At 43.4% G+C, this 18749-nt stretch overlaps 1 protein-coding gene across 2 annotated transcripts in view; it reads right to left on the bottom strand.

The window, feature by feature from the left end:
• Positions 1-18749, bottom strand: part of lrpprc (leucine-rich pentatricopeptide repeat containing) — a 62991-nt gene that overhangs the window by 39976 nt on the left and 4266 nt on the right. For both annotated transcript variants that reach the window (XM_085799593.1, XM_085799594.1), the window contains exons 9-22: positions 18112-18269; positions 17891-17996; positions 17543-17650; positions 10832-10950; positions 10624-10714; positions 8827-8896; positions 6460-6487; positions 5988-6045; positions 4886-4992; positions 3418-3495; positions 2806-2871; positions 2439-2552; positions 2163-2293; positions 1755-1840 (exon numbers count right to left, since the gene is read on the bottom strand). In XM_085799593.1, the coding sequence (XP_085655719.1) occupies positions 1755-1840; positions 2163-2293; positions 2439-2552; positions 2806-2871; positions 3418-3495; positions 4886-4992; positions 5988-6045; positions 6460-6487; positions 8827-8896; positions 10624-10714; positions 10832-10950; positions 17543-17650; positions 17891-17996; positions 18112-18269 (1320 nt within the window). The remainder of the gene's footprint in view (positions 1-1754; positions 1841-2162; positions 2294-2438; positions 2553-2805; positions 2872-3417; positions 3496-4885; positions 4993-5987; positions 6046-6459; positions 6488-8826; positions 8897-10623; positions 10715-10831; positions 10951-17542; positions 17651-17890; positions 17997-18111; positions 18270-18749) is intronic.

Genomic DNA, 18749 nt, shown 5'->3' with positions numbered 1-18749 from the left:
GATCGAAACGTTGATCTTTTATCCTACAATAAACATTTGAGGAGCTACAACAGTGTGCGGTCTTCACCCCTTTTTCAAAAAACCTGGGGCAATGAACCTCTTAATAAATAAAAGGCACTGTTTTTACTTCTGGATGTAATGTCTCTGTTGTTCTGTGCTTGTACTTTTATATATGTTGATGTGCGGCAAGTCTGTGTTTGAAAGTCATCGGTTAAGTCATTACAGGGAACTGTAGAAGAGGAAAGGTGGAAGGAAGGAAGTTGACGTAAAATCAAAGTTGGCTGTTGAGGTGGGACTGGATTCTTTGAACCAAGGGGCGAAAACAACAGAGCCATTAGAGAGGGCGAGAAATAAAGCGAGATGCCAGGAAACATGATCTTCAACTGGGCCTGGTGTGTGCTGGAAGCCGGGCAGACCAGCGTCTGGGTGGGGACAGGCTAACATCAAGGTTAGCCATGTGTGCTAATGTGGCTGACAAGCGTCCCCTCCATATGCACACTCTGGCTAATGGCAAATGCGTTAGCGCTGCCTATACACACACCCCGAAACACACACACACACACACACACAGATGGACACACCAACCGCCGAGCCCACCAAATGCCTTTTGCTTGAATTCACATGCAAATTTGTGTGTCGCTCTGTGTGTGTATGTGTGTGTGTGTGAAATGCTCAAGCACTTCGGTAGACATGATCTGCCATTAGCATCAAGGCGGATTTCAATAATTCTGGAAAAATACACACAGTCCTGTAATTTTCCCCCTCTCTCATTTCTAACTGACGTGAATGTGTGTCCATGTGTGTGTGTGTGTGTGTGTGTGGAGGGGGGTGAGAGAATGACACGCTTGGCGACAGAACAGGGGGAGAGAGGGTCAGATAGAGAGACAGAGACGGAGACAGAGGGAGCGCGGAGGAAGGGGAGGAGAGGACGGACAGGGGAAACATTTTGCCTGTCATTGTGTGCAAAAAGCAGAGCGGCAAAACTGATGGTAATTGGGTCTTCGATGGGCTGAAGGAAACCCACCGTAGCATTCTGGAAATGGCCGGCTAATGCGGTTTGGAGGGAGGGAGGGAGGAAGACAGATTGTGACAGAGTTGGTGACACACACACAAACACACACACACATCTGTAGGCCTTTTTAAGTTCAGGCCTGATCTCCTTTGATCCGGCTTACTGTCAGAGAAAAAGTAGTGAGGAACTAAGCGCACTAGTGGGATTAGTCAATTAATTAATCAACGCAAACACACAATAATTCAGATAATCAATTAATTTTCCTGAAGTAGGAACGATATCATCTTTGGAGTTTGGACCAGTTTGGAAAAGCAACTTCAGCTCTGAAAAGTTTTTACTCATCAGACACTTGATAGTCTTAATGCTTAATAAAAAAAACAAAAAACAAAACAATAACTAATTGTAGGAGCCATAATTTATAGATGTAGAAATAGACTGAGATTTAGATTTAATTTCATAGTTTGTATTTTTGATCTATGTGTTGTATATCTATAGTGTAGAGTTTGAGGGAGATTACATCACGGCCTCAGTTGGACGTGAGAGCGGTGATAGGGAGCACATAGTTTTTCTATGGAATGAAGGAGTGATGGATGTAAATTGATTTTAGTAAGTAAACTTTTGTTTTTGAAACAGATACATCTCGTCAACCCTTCCTTTCATGCCTCTCACGTGGCTTTGACACCATGAAGAAAAGCCACAACACACACAATGATCAATTGATAATTCAGCATGAGGAACCTACCGTCCACTCTGGCGTTCTTGGAGAGCGCCTTGACCAGGGCGATGTATTTACTGGCATCCAGCACTATTGATGAGTCCTTACGACTCCTGGAGACGGGGACAAAGGAGGGAGAGAGAGAGAGAGACAGACTGGATTAATGCGGCCCACTTAGAGTAATGCAGCTCATCTACGGCACAGCTGGACTTCAATTTGATGCTGAAACCAGAGGGTGAGTGGCGAGAAAAAGAAACGAGGGAGGAAGACGGTGCCGAGTTTCCTGTGTTCCCGCCTGGTCGACGACGGAGGGGCATTAATGTCTCCCCTAATACAAGTCAAGTTAAACTTTAATGGCCTACTACTGGTCACAGCATTGCTTTATATATATATGTGTATGTGTGTGTGTTAGTGTGTGTGTCCTGCTCCACTCACAGTTCCCTCTTCAGGTTGAGCGCCTCCTCCACATTGTCGTGGTGACAGCACTGGTTGATGAGGGTGGCGTAGCTGCCGACTGTCATCTCATCCTCGTTCTGCTGCTTCAGCTCAAGGGCGCGCTGCAGGTTCTGATAGGAGGAGAGAAAAAACAAAAAACAATAAAAAACACACACAAAAAAAGGGACACGTCGTCTCAGGAGTAAAACGCAAAGACAAAAAAGTGAGTCATTTCCAAGAGGGAGACGAGGACGGAGTTACCAAAACAAACCCTACCTCCTCTGCGCAGAGAGCCTGGATGAGCTGTTTGAGGACGCTGCCCAACGGTTTGTTCTCCGCTTTCAGCTCCACCACCTTCTGCTCAAGCGCCTGCAACTTCACCTCAATTCCCTGATGGACGGCGACATGAGACGTGTTCATGACCAAACACACACACACACACACACACACAAACACACACCACATGTGTACTATGCCTTGTTCTGATAAACATTCATCACCACAAGATTTTAATTACTCACGGTTGAAACAATGAAGTGATTTGTGGTTCTCTATTAATTATTCATTCAAGCTGAAGCGACATAAATTTATGCTATAAGTGGGAGTGAAGATCAATTATGTTGCATCACACTGTCCTACTCACAGTGGGACGGGGAGCAGCTGTGCCGATGGACGCTCTGTCTTTGGGATCCACCAGGGTGATCACATCCTAACGTACACACACAAACATAGAGTTAACATCTGGAAACATCTGCAGTAAGCAGAATAGTGCAGTGAGAAGTACAAATACACAAAGTACAGGTATGAGGCCTGTTTCTTAAAGGGATAGTTCAACATTTTAGCAAATTGGCCCATTGCCATAATTGCTATAGTCACAGCAGTAGGTTTGTTACCTTTAATCGTCAGTGCAAGCTATTTTTAGAACGGCGGAGCAGAGCCGCGAGCTGCTCAGAGCTACGCTACGGAGGCTCATGGGATTTCTTGGTTTCCCTCATCAAACTCATCACAATCCAACTCCAAAACGCTCTCGTGGACAAGTTGTGACCTGCACATTCACCACGCTATGAGATAATAACGGAACATTATGAGACGGAGTTGTTTTCCAGGTAAATGCAGAGACTGCTTGCTGAAAAACTGTCCCTGAAGGCAACGCGGTTTTGCATGAATTTACCTCCAATTTGCCAAAATGTTGAACTATCCCTTTAAGTAATCTAACTCAAAGTTGCTACATCTGTCTGGAGGTGAAGCTCTGTACCTTGATGAGCTCTGGGACGTGGTACGACTTGAGGAGGTTCCTGATGCCTCTGTAGATGTTTAGTGAAATGGTTATATTCTGCAGAGAAGAGGAGAAAAAGGAGAGAAATCAGCATCTTCAGAGGTTTTTGTACTGTTAGCTGGAGAAACAAGACAGACAAAATGCATCTGTATCTGCATCAAGTGTTTGTTCGCTTTTTTTTTTAAAGGAAGGAGGAATCAAAGGATAAAATGACTGACAAATGAATTGATAATTAAAATAATCATTAGTTGTTTTAGTTGTTCTTCAACAGACAATAGCGATTCATGTTAATCACACATCAGTTCTACCAGGATAAACATTTATTGAATGTAATAAAAGAGCTACGCCGAGTCGTTTCAGACACAGAAGCTCCCACTGAGCTCCCACTGATCCTTCGTGCATGAGCATTTCACTACCCAAGTATAATTCGATTTCAGAGCATCTCCAGGGTCTGATTTGGCAAATTGTCTCCGCAGCATCCTCAATAACTCGATGGATGATACCGTTGTTTTCCTGTTTATGATTACGCTGTTTGATTGAAGCTGTTCGATTCTGCTCCTCTGAAAAAGGTTTCGACGTTGGAACCAGGAAACTGTTTGACTGAACCACAACCGGCCAGTTAAGACAGACGGACCTTTGACTAAAGAGTGTAAAACATGATTTAATCTTCTACAACATGTCTGGACTCTGGACGGCCCAACTCAAACCGTCGCTCTGCGGAAATGGAGCAGAGGGAGGAGGAGGATGTGCGAGTGTAGTCTGAAGCGTGTCTGTGTGTGTTGTGAATAATCCGAGTGTGATTACACACTGCAAATCATCTCAGATCAGAGTGTGTAAGCTCCTTTAAAGCAGGAAGGTTATGAATGAACTGGATATGAAGTATATTGGTGTATGAATGTATGGTATGGTGTGTGTGAGGGGTGAGATTCTTTTATTATCTGAATTCTGATTTTTGGGGCTACGATTTGATTCAAAATCGATTTTAAATTCAAAACGATTTGATTCCTAATGATTTCTGCTTCAGTCTATCGGTGTGCAAAGGATCCTCATGATCTACTCCAGTCTGCTTTGCAAGACAGAATGACTAAAGTGTCTCTTTCACATTTATTGAGTTTTAAACATTTATCCATGCTTAGATGGAATTGTTGAAACTGTTGCATAAAAGCAATATCACATATTTGAGTAACAAAATTAAAAGTGCCTCTTTATTAAAAAGAATAGTGCAGTTAAACATGTTGCCTTTTAAATTCTAAGGAAATGGAGGCCGACAGCCAGCAGATTTGTTTCATTTTTTTATTTTTTAAAATCGATGTTGGGACATTTTATATTGATTCTGAAATGAGAGTTGCGATTCTTATGTGAATCGTTTTTTGGCACACCCCTAGTGTGTGTGTGTGTGTGTCTGTGTTTACAGTGACATCATCAGTGTGTGTGAGGGTGTGTGTACCTGAGCGTGCAGTTGACTGAAGAAATTCCTCAGTTTGTCTTCCTGTGCCTGCACCTCCTGCTCTGACATGCTGTCCATCAGGTTGTACAAGAAGAAGGACGCCGCATCTGGACAGGATAGAAACACACACACGTGACGCACACAGACACACACACACACACAGAGTGAGCAGTTATCTTGGGAATAAACTTCATTTGCCACTGTGTCAGTCACTGCATCCATTTGTGCATTTATACTGTTTTTTCCCCCGTAACCTCTGCAGAGTGTGTGTTTGTGTGTCCTTTCTGCTGACAGAGGCTGCGGTGTGAGTGAATGTGCGACGGCTGGCAGTGACAGCCTCCTCTTACTTCAACTCTCTCACACACACACACACACACACACACACAGACACACAGACACACACACACTCACAGACAATCGCAGATGTCGTCTAACGGGATGTGACATGGATAACAGTCTCCATCGCTCCCACCAGCAAACACACACACACACCAGTCTCAACGCTGGGGACGCTCTGTGACACACACACTGATGCAGAGCGACATTAACACTCCACACACACACACACACACACAGCCAGGCCAGAGACACAGTCCTGCGTCCACACACACACACACACACACACACACATGCACACACACACGCTCTCATACACTTTAACTACTCAGCGCTGTGTCAGCAGCCAGGCTCTATTTCCTCAGATGCAGAGGGCAGGTCCTTTCACTCTCACACACCTGCACGTAAACACACACACAGGCTTCATGACAAGGAGCGGACCGGTCAGCAGTCTGCTGCTAATGAGACTGAGCACAAACACACACACAGATATACACACACGGATACACAAATATACACGCACACAAACCACGAAACACTTACACACAGGGCACTTTTCTGTCATGTGAATTATAGCTGGAAAGTGACGGAGACAGACACTGCAGAGGCTGCAGTCTGCAAGTATGATTACTGATATGTGATGGATACACACACATACACCCTTCTCTCTCTTTCTCACCTACACACACACACACACACACACGGATACTGATGGATATGTACTTTCCAACCTGCCTGTGTTAACAGCGTATAAATCTGTCCTTACCAGCAGGATTGGAGGTTTCATTGGAGAAGCGCTTGTCTTTGTATAAGAGATCAGTAATCTGGAGAAAAAGAAGAACATATTAAACACAAACACACACAAACACACACACACACATCCCTTGAGAAAACACAGTACATTAACACCTCTTAATGGACGAATTAAGTATGTTTCTTTTGTCTATATGTTCACTGTGCCATAAGGAGATTTAGATAAAGGGTAGCAGATGGCACTTGTCATACTGTATATGTTCCCTAAATCTAACTCTGTAGGGAACAGATGGTGAGAAAATAGGTTATTACAGCCCCTCTATTGTGAGGAAGAAACAAAGAAAAAGCTGTTTTAGATGTAAAGATTCAGAGGAGTTTAAGAAAACAAAGAGGGAAAATCCTGTTTGTTGGTTTGTTAGTTTGTTCTGATACTCGATTCTCCACAGATGTTGAAACGCTGCGGGCGGCTCTCGCTCAGGTCTTACCTTCACCATGCTCTCCACGTCGTCACACCTGCAGGGGGCAGTAGAGGACAAGACATGAGCACCCGGTCCAACATGCATCATCACATCACAGGTCAACAAGACTCCCAACGAGGAGGAACAGGGTTCATTCATTTTCTCATAAGCGACGGTGCATTTTGCTTTTAGGCCGCAAAACAGTTACATTTCTGAAAGTACATTCTCTGAGGAGACACCACCACACACAAACACGCACACTTCCAAAGCGCCTTTACTGTCCTCACTTGTCTTTTTCTCTGCTGCTTATTTCAATGAATGCTTCTGGAGGAAACTCACAATCTGTAGATTTTAAGTTCCTCTCAGTTTCCTTTTTTGTGAACTTTTGCCCCCCTTAATGATCTGTCTAACATCAAAAACCCTCAAATAACAATTTTGAGAAATATGCTGTTTATTGTGAAATACTTCTTCTGGTGAAACAGAGATTTATTTTTATTTTTATTATTCTATTTCACCTCAATTTGCATGGAATTCCCTCTGAATTACATATTATTAATTTTCTAATATAAAAAAAAAAAACATTGAGATAAATGAGTTTAGATTAATGAATGAATACATTTTCTGACAGCAAATGGGATTTGTTTTAAGTACCCATAATACTGAGTGTGTCATGCTGACATAGCTACTGAACTGACAGTGTAGTACAATACAAAACATCGAGGAAAAGCGACAGATCTCTCAGTCTGACACCCTCGATCCCACAGCACAAGAGAGAGGAGAGACGGCAGCACAAAAGCCTGGGAAGCCACAAAAGACACATTCTCGTACACAAAGACGCGAACACACATGCGGGCTAAATGATGACAACGTGTGACATTTCTGGCGTTGTCAGCGAGTTGCTGGAGATGAGGAGAGACGGGGAGATGAGAGGAGAAGAGAGAAGAGGAGGTCTTTAATGATTAAATTATCCCCTGACCTTGTCTTTGACAGGGGCAGGTCCCGCATTGCAATGACACGGCACTCGCGCACACGCACTCGCACGCGCGCACTCCACAAGTGACAAGCCCAATTATGACCCTGTCAGGCAACCTAACAGTCAGAAGCATGTGTAGGTGTGTGTGTGTGTGTGTGTGTGTGTGTGTGTGTGTGTGTGTGTGTGTGTGTGTGTGTGTGTGTGTGTGTGTGCGTGTGCATTCATGCAATGTGAGCAGAGCAAACTGAGGAAAGGAAGCCGATTCAGCCACACAAAAAAAAGACGGACAAATAGTGAATAAACTGACTTCAAATACACAAACAAAAGCCTCATGCACAAGACACGACAATATCTGCACCAACAATCTGGTATCCTATAATAGTTGTGGTTTAAAATGAGAATAAACTCTGCTGTTAAAACCACTGTCTATTCACATGAAGCTGCAGATCTCTCAAGAAAAAAATAAAGAGTTGTTTTGCTTTGTGTCCTTGAACTGGTGAAGTTAACTTCTTAACTGTGCCGCCGTGAGCAGAACATTCAATGCTGCTATTAATTTCATAACCTTTGCTGTCTTAATAGGATACATTGCACCGTATTATCTTCATTTCATCCATCACGGTGGTTAGATTATTAACTCTCACTGTTAATTATCACATCAGCCACAACAAAGAATAAAAGTGGCAGAAAAGAAAAAAAAAATTCAAAGTTTGGCTCGACCGAGTTTATTCTGGCTTTTTTTTTTTTTTTTTTTTTTGAGAGGTAGAAATAAGTTTGAGCCCTGCAGACACGTCAGCACTTTTCTCTGCGACTCACCTCCGGCCGCGCTCAGGGGGCCGCAGTGTGTTTTTTAGTGTGTGGGCGTGTGGTGTTAAACTGTAAATATTCATAAACACCCTTTCAACAAAAGCCCACAGGTCAGACCCCGGTCCTGAGGCTAACTGTGTGTGTGTGTATACATGTGTGTGTGTGTGTGTCTGAGAGAGTTTGTGCGTTCAGTCTGGGGGTTTGTTTGGGTATATGGGGCAGTGGTGGGCATCTGCTAATTTACATATCTCCCACGGTGCTTTGGGGGGGGCGAGAGCTGAGGGATGATGGCCTCCATATGCATGAGGCTTTGTGCGTGCGCATGTGTGTGTTTTTGTGTGTCTGTGTGTGTGTGTGCATGTGTGATGGAGTGTTTTTTTTTCCCTGCAGCTGCCCATACACAGACACTGTAGATGATGATGGTGTGATAGGATGCACATGTCATATTCATAGCATATGCCGCAGTGACCTCCAACAATGCTACAGGCCTCCTTTAAACGCCAGTCAGGAGTTATGAGGCAAAAATGTGGAGAAATGTGGAATATGAAATGATGGAGGACACACACACACACGCAGACACACGCACAGAGACACAGATGACCGGCTAATTGACTCACTTTTTGAAGCCCTGGATGAGGCTGCCACGGAAACTGATGTGATCCAGTGCAGGGAAGGAGGGATCTGACACTGGAAGTGACGGAAAGAGATTGATTAGAGAGAAAGAAAAGACACAAATAACTTATATTCATACGAACAACTCTCTGTGACTGATAATGTGATTATGTGTGTGGAATATAACGCTGGTGACCTCATCATGTCCACAGCTTCAACTGTTCAACTTTGCTTGATTTTAGCCCGAGGTAGTTTTTTTTTTTTGACTGTGTCGTGTTACTATAGTGAGTGACAACACAAAAATGACATCCTCAATGTGGCATGGCAAGCTGATCAAAGATGATTGAAAGTGAAGGGATAACAAACAGAAATGTCTGCACACCCTTAAAAGTCCACACTCTTTCTGGTCGATGCCACTGTCGCTACAAGTACAGACGTTAATTAACAAAATGGAGCAGGTGACAGTGAGCGGTTTACAGTGCCTTGCCTGTTAAAAAAATGGCAGTTTTCTCTGACACCTTAGTGCCTCAGTTCACTTGGAGCCATGGCAGAGGTGGCACCGCCCCTCCCATAACAATAAGTAGATATGAGCCCAGTTGAACCAGTGCCATGTGGTAAAGAAGATCTCAAACCTCAGGCCTCTAATGCTGACCACTGTGCTGCTAAACCAGCTCTGCAATAACTGCCTAGTAGTTGTATGGAGCTAACAGCACTGCATAATGCTTGTGTGTTTTAACAGAACATAATGATGTCACAGTGAAGTTGACCTTTGACCATTTGAATATGAGATAAAATGTCATCACTTTAAAATTTTTCTCAGTCAGAAAAACCTCCAAGACTGGAACAGACGTTGGGACGGAAAACCTGAATACGTACGGGTTCGAACTGATGACCAATCAAATGCCCATTTCTTTAACCTGACCATGTCCAAACCATGAATCTTTTATAAGAGATTGTAAGATTATAATATAATACATCCATGGTCCAAAACCCAAGAAATATAAAAAGTGAAGATTTCCACAATACCAATTTTTACTAACAATTATTCTACCAATCCTTTGTAGACCTGGTATGAGGGGCAGTGGGTGGAATCTAATTCAATCTGAAAAATGCCAGATCCAAGGTCACATCATTGAACTGCTTAAAGCCCAAAAAGTCAAAACAGAGCAACTTTAAATGATACAAAACTAAAAAAGGCTTGAAATTCTTTAAATGTATGAAGTTGAAAACAGAAAAGGTTTGGTATTTCTGGGCTAATAAAGTTTTTAAATGAAGTGTTTGAGGCTGTTCTGTGATTCTGGTTATACCACACAGTGAAGAGAAACAGGAAATGTTGAAAAACACTGACGACTACTTTCTTCATGTGAAGTGAGAAAAAAAAATCATTGGAGACACTGTGAAATACATGAAAAGGAAAGAGAGCGACATATGTGAAAAACCAGCGGTGGATGTTTGAGACTAAAACGAGATGAAAGACAGAAAACAAGAAGAATCATCCATTATTTAACAGCCTCCTCTATCCCGTCCCTCCGCCGGTGGAGGCGCCTCTCGTTCTCGCTCTTTACATATTCACACAGACTAATCTCTTAAAAGGCCTGATGAGCACAGAGGAGTAAGTGGGCAAGTGTGTGTGTTTGTGCGTATGTGCATTTGTGCATGTGTGTGTGTGTGTGTGTTAACACTGCGCCAATTAGCCTGCAGGCAAAGCTGCGATTTTTATGATGATGGGTGCTCAAGATGCAGTCGAGCTTCTTTGGAATGTGTGTGTGTGTGTGTGTGTGTTTGTGTGTGTGTGTACTCACATAGCGTGTACATTTTGGCCAGGTTGCTCAGAGCCAATGTGCGAACCTCTAAACACAAGAAGGCCTCAGAAGGCAAAGCAACACCTGCATCCTAAACAGAGAAAAATCACATTTTTGTCACACACAAAGTTTTTTCAATGACCAAAATGTAAATATATATATATATATACTGTATATATAAAAAAAAACTGGAACCTGGACTTTTTACCTTAAGGGCTTGCTGAGCTGCTTCTACGCTGGAGAAGACAGGGATGACGTAGTTGGTCAACATCTCGGTATCAGGAGACACGTCGAGTTCCTTCATCCCCTTCATCACCTGCAGAACACCTGCAACACACACGCAAAAAGAAATTAGCATTTTAATTTAAATCAACTTTATCTCCCGGGAATGAAGGTTCAATAAGGAACAAAGAATATTTGAGACATTTGGATCAATAGTTGAATATGAATCCTAGAAATTCAGGATTCAGGGAGACAACAGTTTGTGTGCTTGTGTTTATTTTAATTGAATCACATGCTGCACTTTTACAGATACGCTCCGTTCACTCTCATGTACAGGCCTGGAGCCGTGCAGCCGCGGTTTAAGTATGGGTCAAGAAATGAGCTGGCACATACTTTCTCTCACCCCTTCAAACACTCACACACCCTCCATCGACAAAATGCTAATGGCTGCTTCCCCCTCTGTCTGTCTCTCTCTACCTTGCACTGGTGGATACGTGTACATAAACATGCACTAGGCCTGAAGTGGACTCTTGCACAATTGCCCAGCTCTCCAGCAGAGCCCTGAGGTCCTGCCCCGGGGAAGGAGGCCAAAACAGCCACATGCATATGGAACAGCCACTCACACACACACACACTCAATATGCCCGCTGGTATGTGTGTGTTTGTGAGTGTGTGCACGTATGGAGGAGGAGGCACTGCAGCACTTTGCATATGTCTGGGAGCGTGGCCGCAGAAGAACATGGGCCTAAATGAGCGCAACACACAGGTCTTCGTGTGTGTTGCTATGCAGTTTTAGGACAGAAATATCAATACTTCTAAATGCGATATACGACAGCATCCAGTGCACCAATACACCTTGTTCCCATGCGGACTTCGGCAAACTACCGTGAAGTGCTTCTCTGAGTTGACACACCTCCAAATGCTGTGTGTATTTAATCCACTCAGGTTCTGAAACACACACACAGACATACACATGCATACACGCACAAATATATATATACACAGCTCTGTGTTTCTGCATCCTCCTGGGACGTGTGTGTTCACCTGGCAGTCTCTCTCCTCAGCTGAATAAAAGATGAGTCTGAGGCTTTTATATGCCATTAAAACCTGTGGCTGGGGCTGCACTACCCCAGGTATAGGGCTACCTGAACCACTCCATCCATCCAGCCCTTCCCCTCCATCCATATCACTCATTCATCATCTGCCCCCTCTCACTATCCATCTATCCTGCTTTCAAGAAAAAGTAAACAGGCGATCTTCCTCTTTCTTCTCAATGGAGGATCTGTCCATTCTGCCATCCATCCACCCGTCCATTCTTAACCCGTCATCGCTTTCATCCGGCCCTTTTTTTATGAAAGAAGAGAGGGAGCACCTGCCTTCCTCCTGAATAATCCATAATCAATTTCACGGTGAGCCAGACAGACAGAAAACAAGTGAATGGAGGACGTATAAATGCATAAGCCACCGCCGCTGCTCTCTCTCTCTTGTGCTTTCCGGCTTCTGCACGTTAGCTTTCATGATAATCAGCACTTTTCAATTGTCCAACAAGCATGTTTGTGCATGTTGATGTTTTTTTTTTTGCAAGTCAGGTCTGCGGGTGAGAGCTTTTACCTCTTTGAACCCCAGGTTGCTTTTTGCTCAGTTTTCACTCACGGAAAGTGACTGCATGTCTTAGCTAAGTAGTAACCACTCATACCACTAAGAAACACCGTCCACTTACCAATGTGAAAAAAATAACAGTCTACATTTACACTTTTATGTCTGTGTGGACCTGGTCCATATGAAGCTACGACTCCCAGCTGTTTATCTCAGCTTAGCACAAAGACTGGAAACAAGGTGAAACAACTAGTTTGGCTTTTAACCTATGGATGAGACACATTTTGTTTGTTAGTATTTTTGTCATAAATAACGATTTTACAGTTACCACAACTATTAAATGTTACAAACTTATGTCCATACATTTACGAACTCATTCATAGAAAATTCCTGAATCAATATATTTTCATGTCTACAGCAGCATAATGTCTGAAATTTAACTTAAAGGGATAGTTCAACATTTTGTCAAATAGGCCCATTGCCATAATCCCTATAGTCATAGCAGTAGGTTCGTTATCTTTAATTGTCGGTGCAAGCTATTTTTAGAACGGCGGAGCAGAGCCGTGAGCTGCTCAAAGCTACGCTACAAAGGCTCATGGGATTTCTTGGTTTCCCTCATCAAACTCATCAAATACACAATCCAACAACTCCAAAACGCTCTGGTGGACAAGTTGTGACCTGCACATTCACCACGCTATGAGATAATAATGGAACGTTACGAGACAGAGTTGTTTTAGAGGCAAATGCAGAGACTGCTTGCTGAAAAACTGTCCCTGAAGACAACGCGCATCAGCGGTTTTGCATGAATTTACCTCAAAAACAACTCCATCAGCACTGACAATTAAAGGTAAAGAACCTACTGCTATGACTATAGGGATTATGGCAATGGGCCAATTTGACAAAATGTTGAACTATCCCTTTAAGACATTTTATGATGCATATCATGAGATGTATTATGTTGTAGTCGTGATCTCATGTTGTAGGGGAATATTTCTTAGTAAAAGGGTTTGAATGAGAAATGGGACTGGGCCTTCAAGTTCACTAATTAACACCATCCTAGTTTTACAGGGGGATGTGCAGTAACATTTTGTATCTCCAGCTGGTTTTTTGGCAAATTCTTTTCAGTAATGACGAGACTCGAGAAGGAAGTCCAGAAAGAGAGAGAGAAAGTGCTGCAGACAGTTGTGCCGAATGCAAAGATGTCTCAGAGGTTGTAACTGACTCAGCGATTACACTCACTGCACAAAGTTTCTGCAGTCTCATATGAACTCGCTAGAAAAGATAATTATACAAAAAGGCTGAGCAGCAAATGATGGATGAATAAAACAATTAAGTAGGAAACAATATGTGGTATTATGTTGCGTCATTTGTACCAAGTGCTCCCTCAGTTAACTTTATATGGAAGTAAATCTTTTTTGTTTCCTCTCCCTGTCTGAACAATTTCCAAATAAGATTCGGCACAGAGGAGAACTGAGAAGAGTAGAGGCCTCTCCAGGTTGGTCAGCATAAAGTCTGACACACCATCCAGGCAAGAAGTATCAAAGTAGTGAGTTAAGCATGGCAGTGGTCACAAGATATCATCATCAGATTCATGTCTTCAGGTTAACTGTCACAGACGAGAAGTCAGGACGGAGGAAAGAGAGGAAAAGAGGAGTGGAGCGAACCGGTCGCTGTCATCTCCTCCCATCCGCGGACATGAGTACCTGTCACTTCTCCTTTTCTCTCCCCACCAACACCATCTGTCTCTCCATCTCTCCGTATCTATGACTCTCTAAAGGTGGACTGTGTTGGCTGTGTGAGGCAGCGACGGGTTGTTTATTCAAAAACAGAGGAGAGAGAAAACGAGGAAATGTCCATTTTGTGAGGCAAGAAAAGCTGCGAGGTCATTCTTTATGCGAGGTGATGCTTAACTTAGCTCTCATTCCACCAATTAAGTTCATGAAGAACAGACTGGCCGCGGTGGTTTCCTCTCTAACGCAGCTCGACTCTGTTGGACAGAAAGGTCTGCATTGAAGAAACGGTGAGAGGGTTGAGGATGAGGTCACGTATTTAAAGTCAGGTGATGGCGGCAGTGGAGGAAGGAAGGAAAGCAGACCAGACACGGAGGCCTTTACATTTCCTCCCCCCTGCTCCATCAACCAAAACACACAAGGCTAGAAACTCTCCCTTCCTCTGCAGCCTCCCCTCCCTCCCTCTCCCTCTCCCTCTCCCTCCACCATGTCAGAAGTGATAAGAAGGCGCTGCGTCGCAAGAACTGACAAGCGGTCACTAGCTGGCGGCAGGTGGGAACTTCGGCCCAGCATATGCTTCTGCTAAACCCGCCAAATCCACACCTTATCAAAATGCAAAGGGATTGTCTCCCCCCACCCCACATCCCCCACGCCTTTCTCTCCTTATTCGTCCCCCCCACTGTTGTTCTCCACCAATTCCAGGGCTCCGGCCTCTCTGCCCGCTAGTGACACCTGTGGACAAAAAGTGACACGGCGCTTAATATTTCATGGGCCGTGCACAGTGGGGCGCGTAATCCAAAGTGAATTCCCTCAGAGCGCTTGCATTTACATGAAATCAAGTCACTCTGCATCAGTCACATCACCTGCACTGCCCACCCACCCCACCCCGACCTCCTCCTCCTCCTCCCCCCCCTACACACACATACACAAATGCAGACGCACACATACACACACCTCCAGCAGCCAATGAGTATAAAGAGCAGGAGGGAGAGAGAGAGAGAGAGGAGGCTGCATCATTCATGAGGGTTAAGGCTAACACCATCGGAAACAAGCGAGTGTGTAAGCAAAAGAGAAGTTTCTCCACTTTCCTTCCGTCCTTCTTTCCGCACTGTGATAACTAAATGGATGCCGTCTTGACGTTGCTTGTGTGGCTTCGAGACTGCGCGTTAGTTACAGTGTGTGTGTGTGTGTGTGTGTGTGGTTGTGCATGTTTAAACTCATGTCCGCTCCTCTCCGTCACGCTGCCAAGACGCCGGGGCCGCTGAGGCGTCTCTCTCTCTCTCCCTCCCTCCTGTTCAAACTGAGCATCTGTCTCGACCGCACAGGGGAAGTCAATCTGCAGCGTCGCCGCAGTCGTCCACGCCGCTTCTCCTCCCTGCCAGCTCAAATGCTGTCAATTAGCTGACAGGGGAAAAAATACATCATTTATTAATTGCTCTAAAAAACCCCAAAGAGAGAGCCAGAGCTCAGCATAAATAAAGCACTTAAAAGCCGAGCTGCTGCTGAACGCGTTTGACAGGATACACTCGCTTACCAGTTCTGAATTCTGACAAGTCTCCAAATGCCGGCGATCGGACACTGAGACGATTTCCACTGAAAAGTCATCGCAAAACAAAATAAGAAAGAAAATATCTAATTTCAGCTGAGATTACAATTATTAATATAAATATATATACACTGTATGTATACAGACATGAGTACCTGTCACTGAGCCATTTAACTGTGGCAGATGGAGAAGAAAAAGACACTAGTACCAGTTGTCCTGAGGGTCCAGTGTCCCATGAGCACCTGAACACAGCTTCAGCGCATTAAATATTTAATAATTTGTCCATCTTACTCTGACAGCAACTACATTTTTCTATGCAAGGTGGTAAGATACAGTAAATAATATAAATGTCTCTGTGCGTAAATCAAATATTTTCTCATTACTAACCGTTTCCAAATCTTCGCCATATTATCTTGTCCTATAATATTTGCTATTATAGCGTTACTGTTATACTACAGTTCTTAAGCTTTATATAAATATCTAGACAAGCTGGGTTTCCACAGGAGCCGGCCAGCCCCATGTTCGGAGCACAGACCTGCAGAGGTAAAGGACAGTTGGGGTGAGAGACACAAGATGCTCCGGATTTAGGAACAAGTTTGGTTTGAGAAAAGATTTGAGAAAAGCCACTGGAGCAAGATGACCTCTGACCTTATATGTGTCTACGCATGTGAAGGGGAGACGCTTCAGGCTCCTAAGCTCCCTAGTCGCCCTAACATAGGAATCTAAGCTGCCCCTGCCATGGGGCAAAGATCACCAGATCAACCATCCACACACACTGTGCACCACTTTATTCCTCTCAGCAGCTTCTGTACAGTTGATACAGAGTTGGTTTTTGAGTGTGCAGCGGCATTAGTTTCATCCTTGCTGCTACAACACCAGGTTTACTGTCACATCATCTGCACAATCGGTATATCATCCATCAACGGTTACTGCCCAACATAAAGCTCAACTGTCCTCCTGCAGAAATGTGACCGCGGGGGCAAAAAGTGGCAAGTGTTTTGAGATCAGGAAAAAGGAACATAAAATATGACATTCATGTCTGAGCGCACTTTCTGAAAGTCGGAGTGTCTTTTTGGTCTGGAGCGCATCTGTCGAGAGTGGCTGACGTTGGGATCTCTTCTAAACTTTGCAATCTATTCCTAGAGCTCTCCAGAGAGTACGGGTGTGTGTATCTGTGAGCAAGTGTGTATGTACGTGTTTGTTTCATCTCCTCCCGCTCCGACTCTCTCACGCAGGGATCAGACCTCTTTGCCCTTGACTGCCCCCAGCCCGGTGAAATCTGTCCCAGCTGGACCACTCTGTGAAGGCATTAATATTTGAGGGGAAACTCTCCTTTAAAAGCTCTTTCTGGTACAGAGGAAGTCATAATCCCCTCTGCATTACAAAAATAACACACACACACTCACTCATAAACTGCTAATATCATGCTCACCCACAAAAAAAAGAGAAAAAAAACCCTCTCCATGTTAGATTGGATGCACAAACAGCTTATATGCACGTTCCTTTTCCCTTCTGGGGCTCTGCAGCACCTATTAGGCTCTTACATACTCATGGGATTGTTCACATGAAGTTGGAGTGGCTTCAGGATCCAGCTACTGTACAAGCTTGTCACGACTCGAGCTACGGCCATACGAGTGAGAGCGTATTACAAGGATGTAAGCTTTACAGCACAAGACACAAGGACAGTACAGTATATATAAAGTCGATATATAAATAGTAAAAACTGTTTCTCTCTGCAAATAAGAGTAGAAATTTGCTGCAACAATCCCAAACTATTCAAAAAAGTCTAGACATTAAATCTAGATGTGTGTTTGTGTGTGTGTACCTGCTGTGTTGCTGTCCTTTGCATTCTGAGTGAGGAGGGGGCAGAAGTAGTGTGGCCTTATGGGTAATCCTTGTTCCTTCATCATCTTCATCAGCACTAAAGACTTTTCTGTAAAAAAAAGAAAGAAAGAAAAAAAAATCATTCACTTAAAAGATGTTTGCAGTTTTCCATCATTACAGTGATTTAATCTCTTCCTCACTTGTAATAAATGGTGTTAATGCAATATCATTTGCAGCCTTTGTCAAAAAGGTAATGCAGTTAAGTTGTATTTACAATGTATCAAATGTGCACGTGCATGGTTGTGTGTATAGAAATAATGAATAGTGCAAGTAGAAGCATGAGCTGTACCAGTCTTCTTGGCCTCCAGAGCACACTGCACAGAGAAAACCAGTGGTGAAAGGTGGAGATTTGATTCTTGGAGCTCTTTACAATAGCGCCCGATCTTCTCCACCGACTGCAGTTCAAACACACACACACAAATATCAAAAATTTACTCAACATACACTACGACTAAATCTTAAAAATTAAAGTTAAAACAATGCAGGAATTATTTGTGTCTTTTCATGTACCGTGTCCATATTGACACAGTGTCTGAGGAAGAAGTTGCCCAGGTTGGGGGAGTCAGAGGTCAGACCGTCCGTCTGCAGCGCGGGGAAATTCTTCAGGATGTCAAAAGCCGCATCCTCCTGTTTCTGGGTGATGAGGTTCAGACACAGGTTCATGGCATCTGCGAGAAGAACAAAAGTAGATTCCTGTCAGCCTCATAACTCTGACAATAAGATTAAAAAATGCTGAATTGTTACAGAAATTTATTGAACAGTAAGTATTGCACATACTGCACTTTTTTAAATCATTTTTTTAAATAAATTATTGTTGTGTGATGTTTATATTCTTCTTGTCTCATTCTGTCTTTTCTCCTTTTTTTATACTGTTGCTATTTGCTGCTGCACAAATGTAAATTTCCCCACTGTGGGACAAATAAAGGAATCTTATCTTATCTTAAATACTTTAATGAGTCAGATGTGCAGTCCCTCAGACTTTCTCAACATTAAAGTTGGCATGTAACCTAACCACTAGAAAGCACACTGCAGTGTAAAGCACAAAATTAATTATTAATAATTAATTAACTACAATCAAGTATATAGATAAAGAAAAAGTTTTCTCCCTTATGTCAAAGTGAAAGTCACAAATATAAAACTGGAATTGC

The sequence above is a fragment of the Trachurus japonicus genome, chromosome 15, assembly GCF_045865225.1.
Source record: "Trachurus japonicus isolate A0001 chromosome 15, Traja_1.0".
In the NCBI taxonomy this organism is placed as follows: domain Eukaryota; kingdom Metazoa; phylum Chordata; class Actinopteri; order Carangiformes; family Carangidae; genus Trachurus; species Trachurus japonicus.
This window is presented reverse-complemented; position numbering and strand designations above follow the sequence as displayed.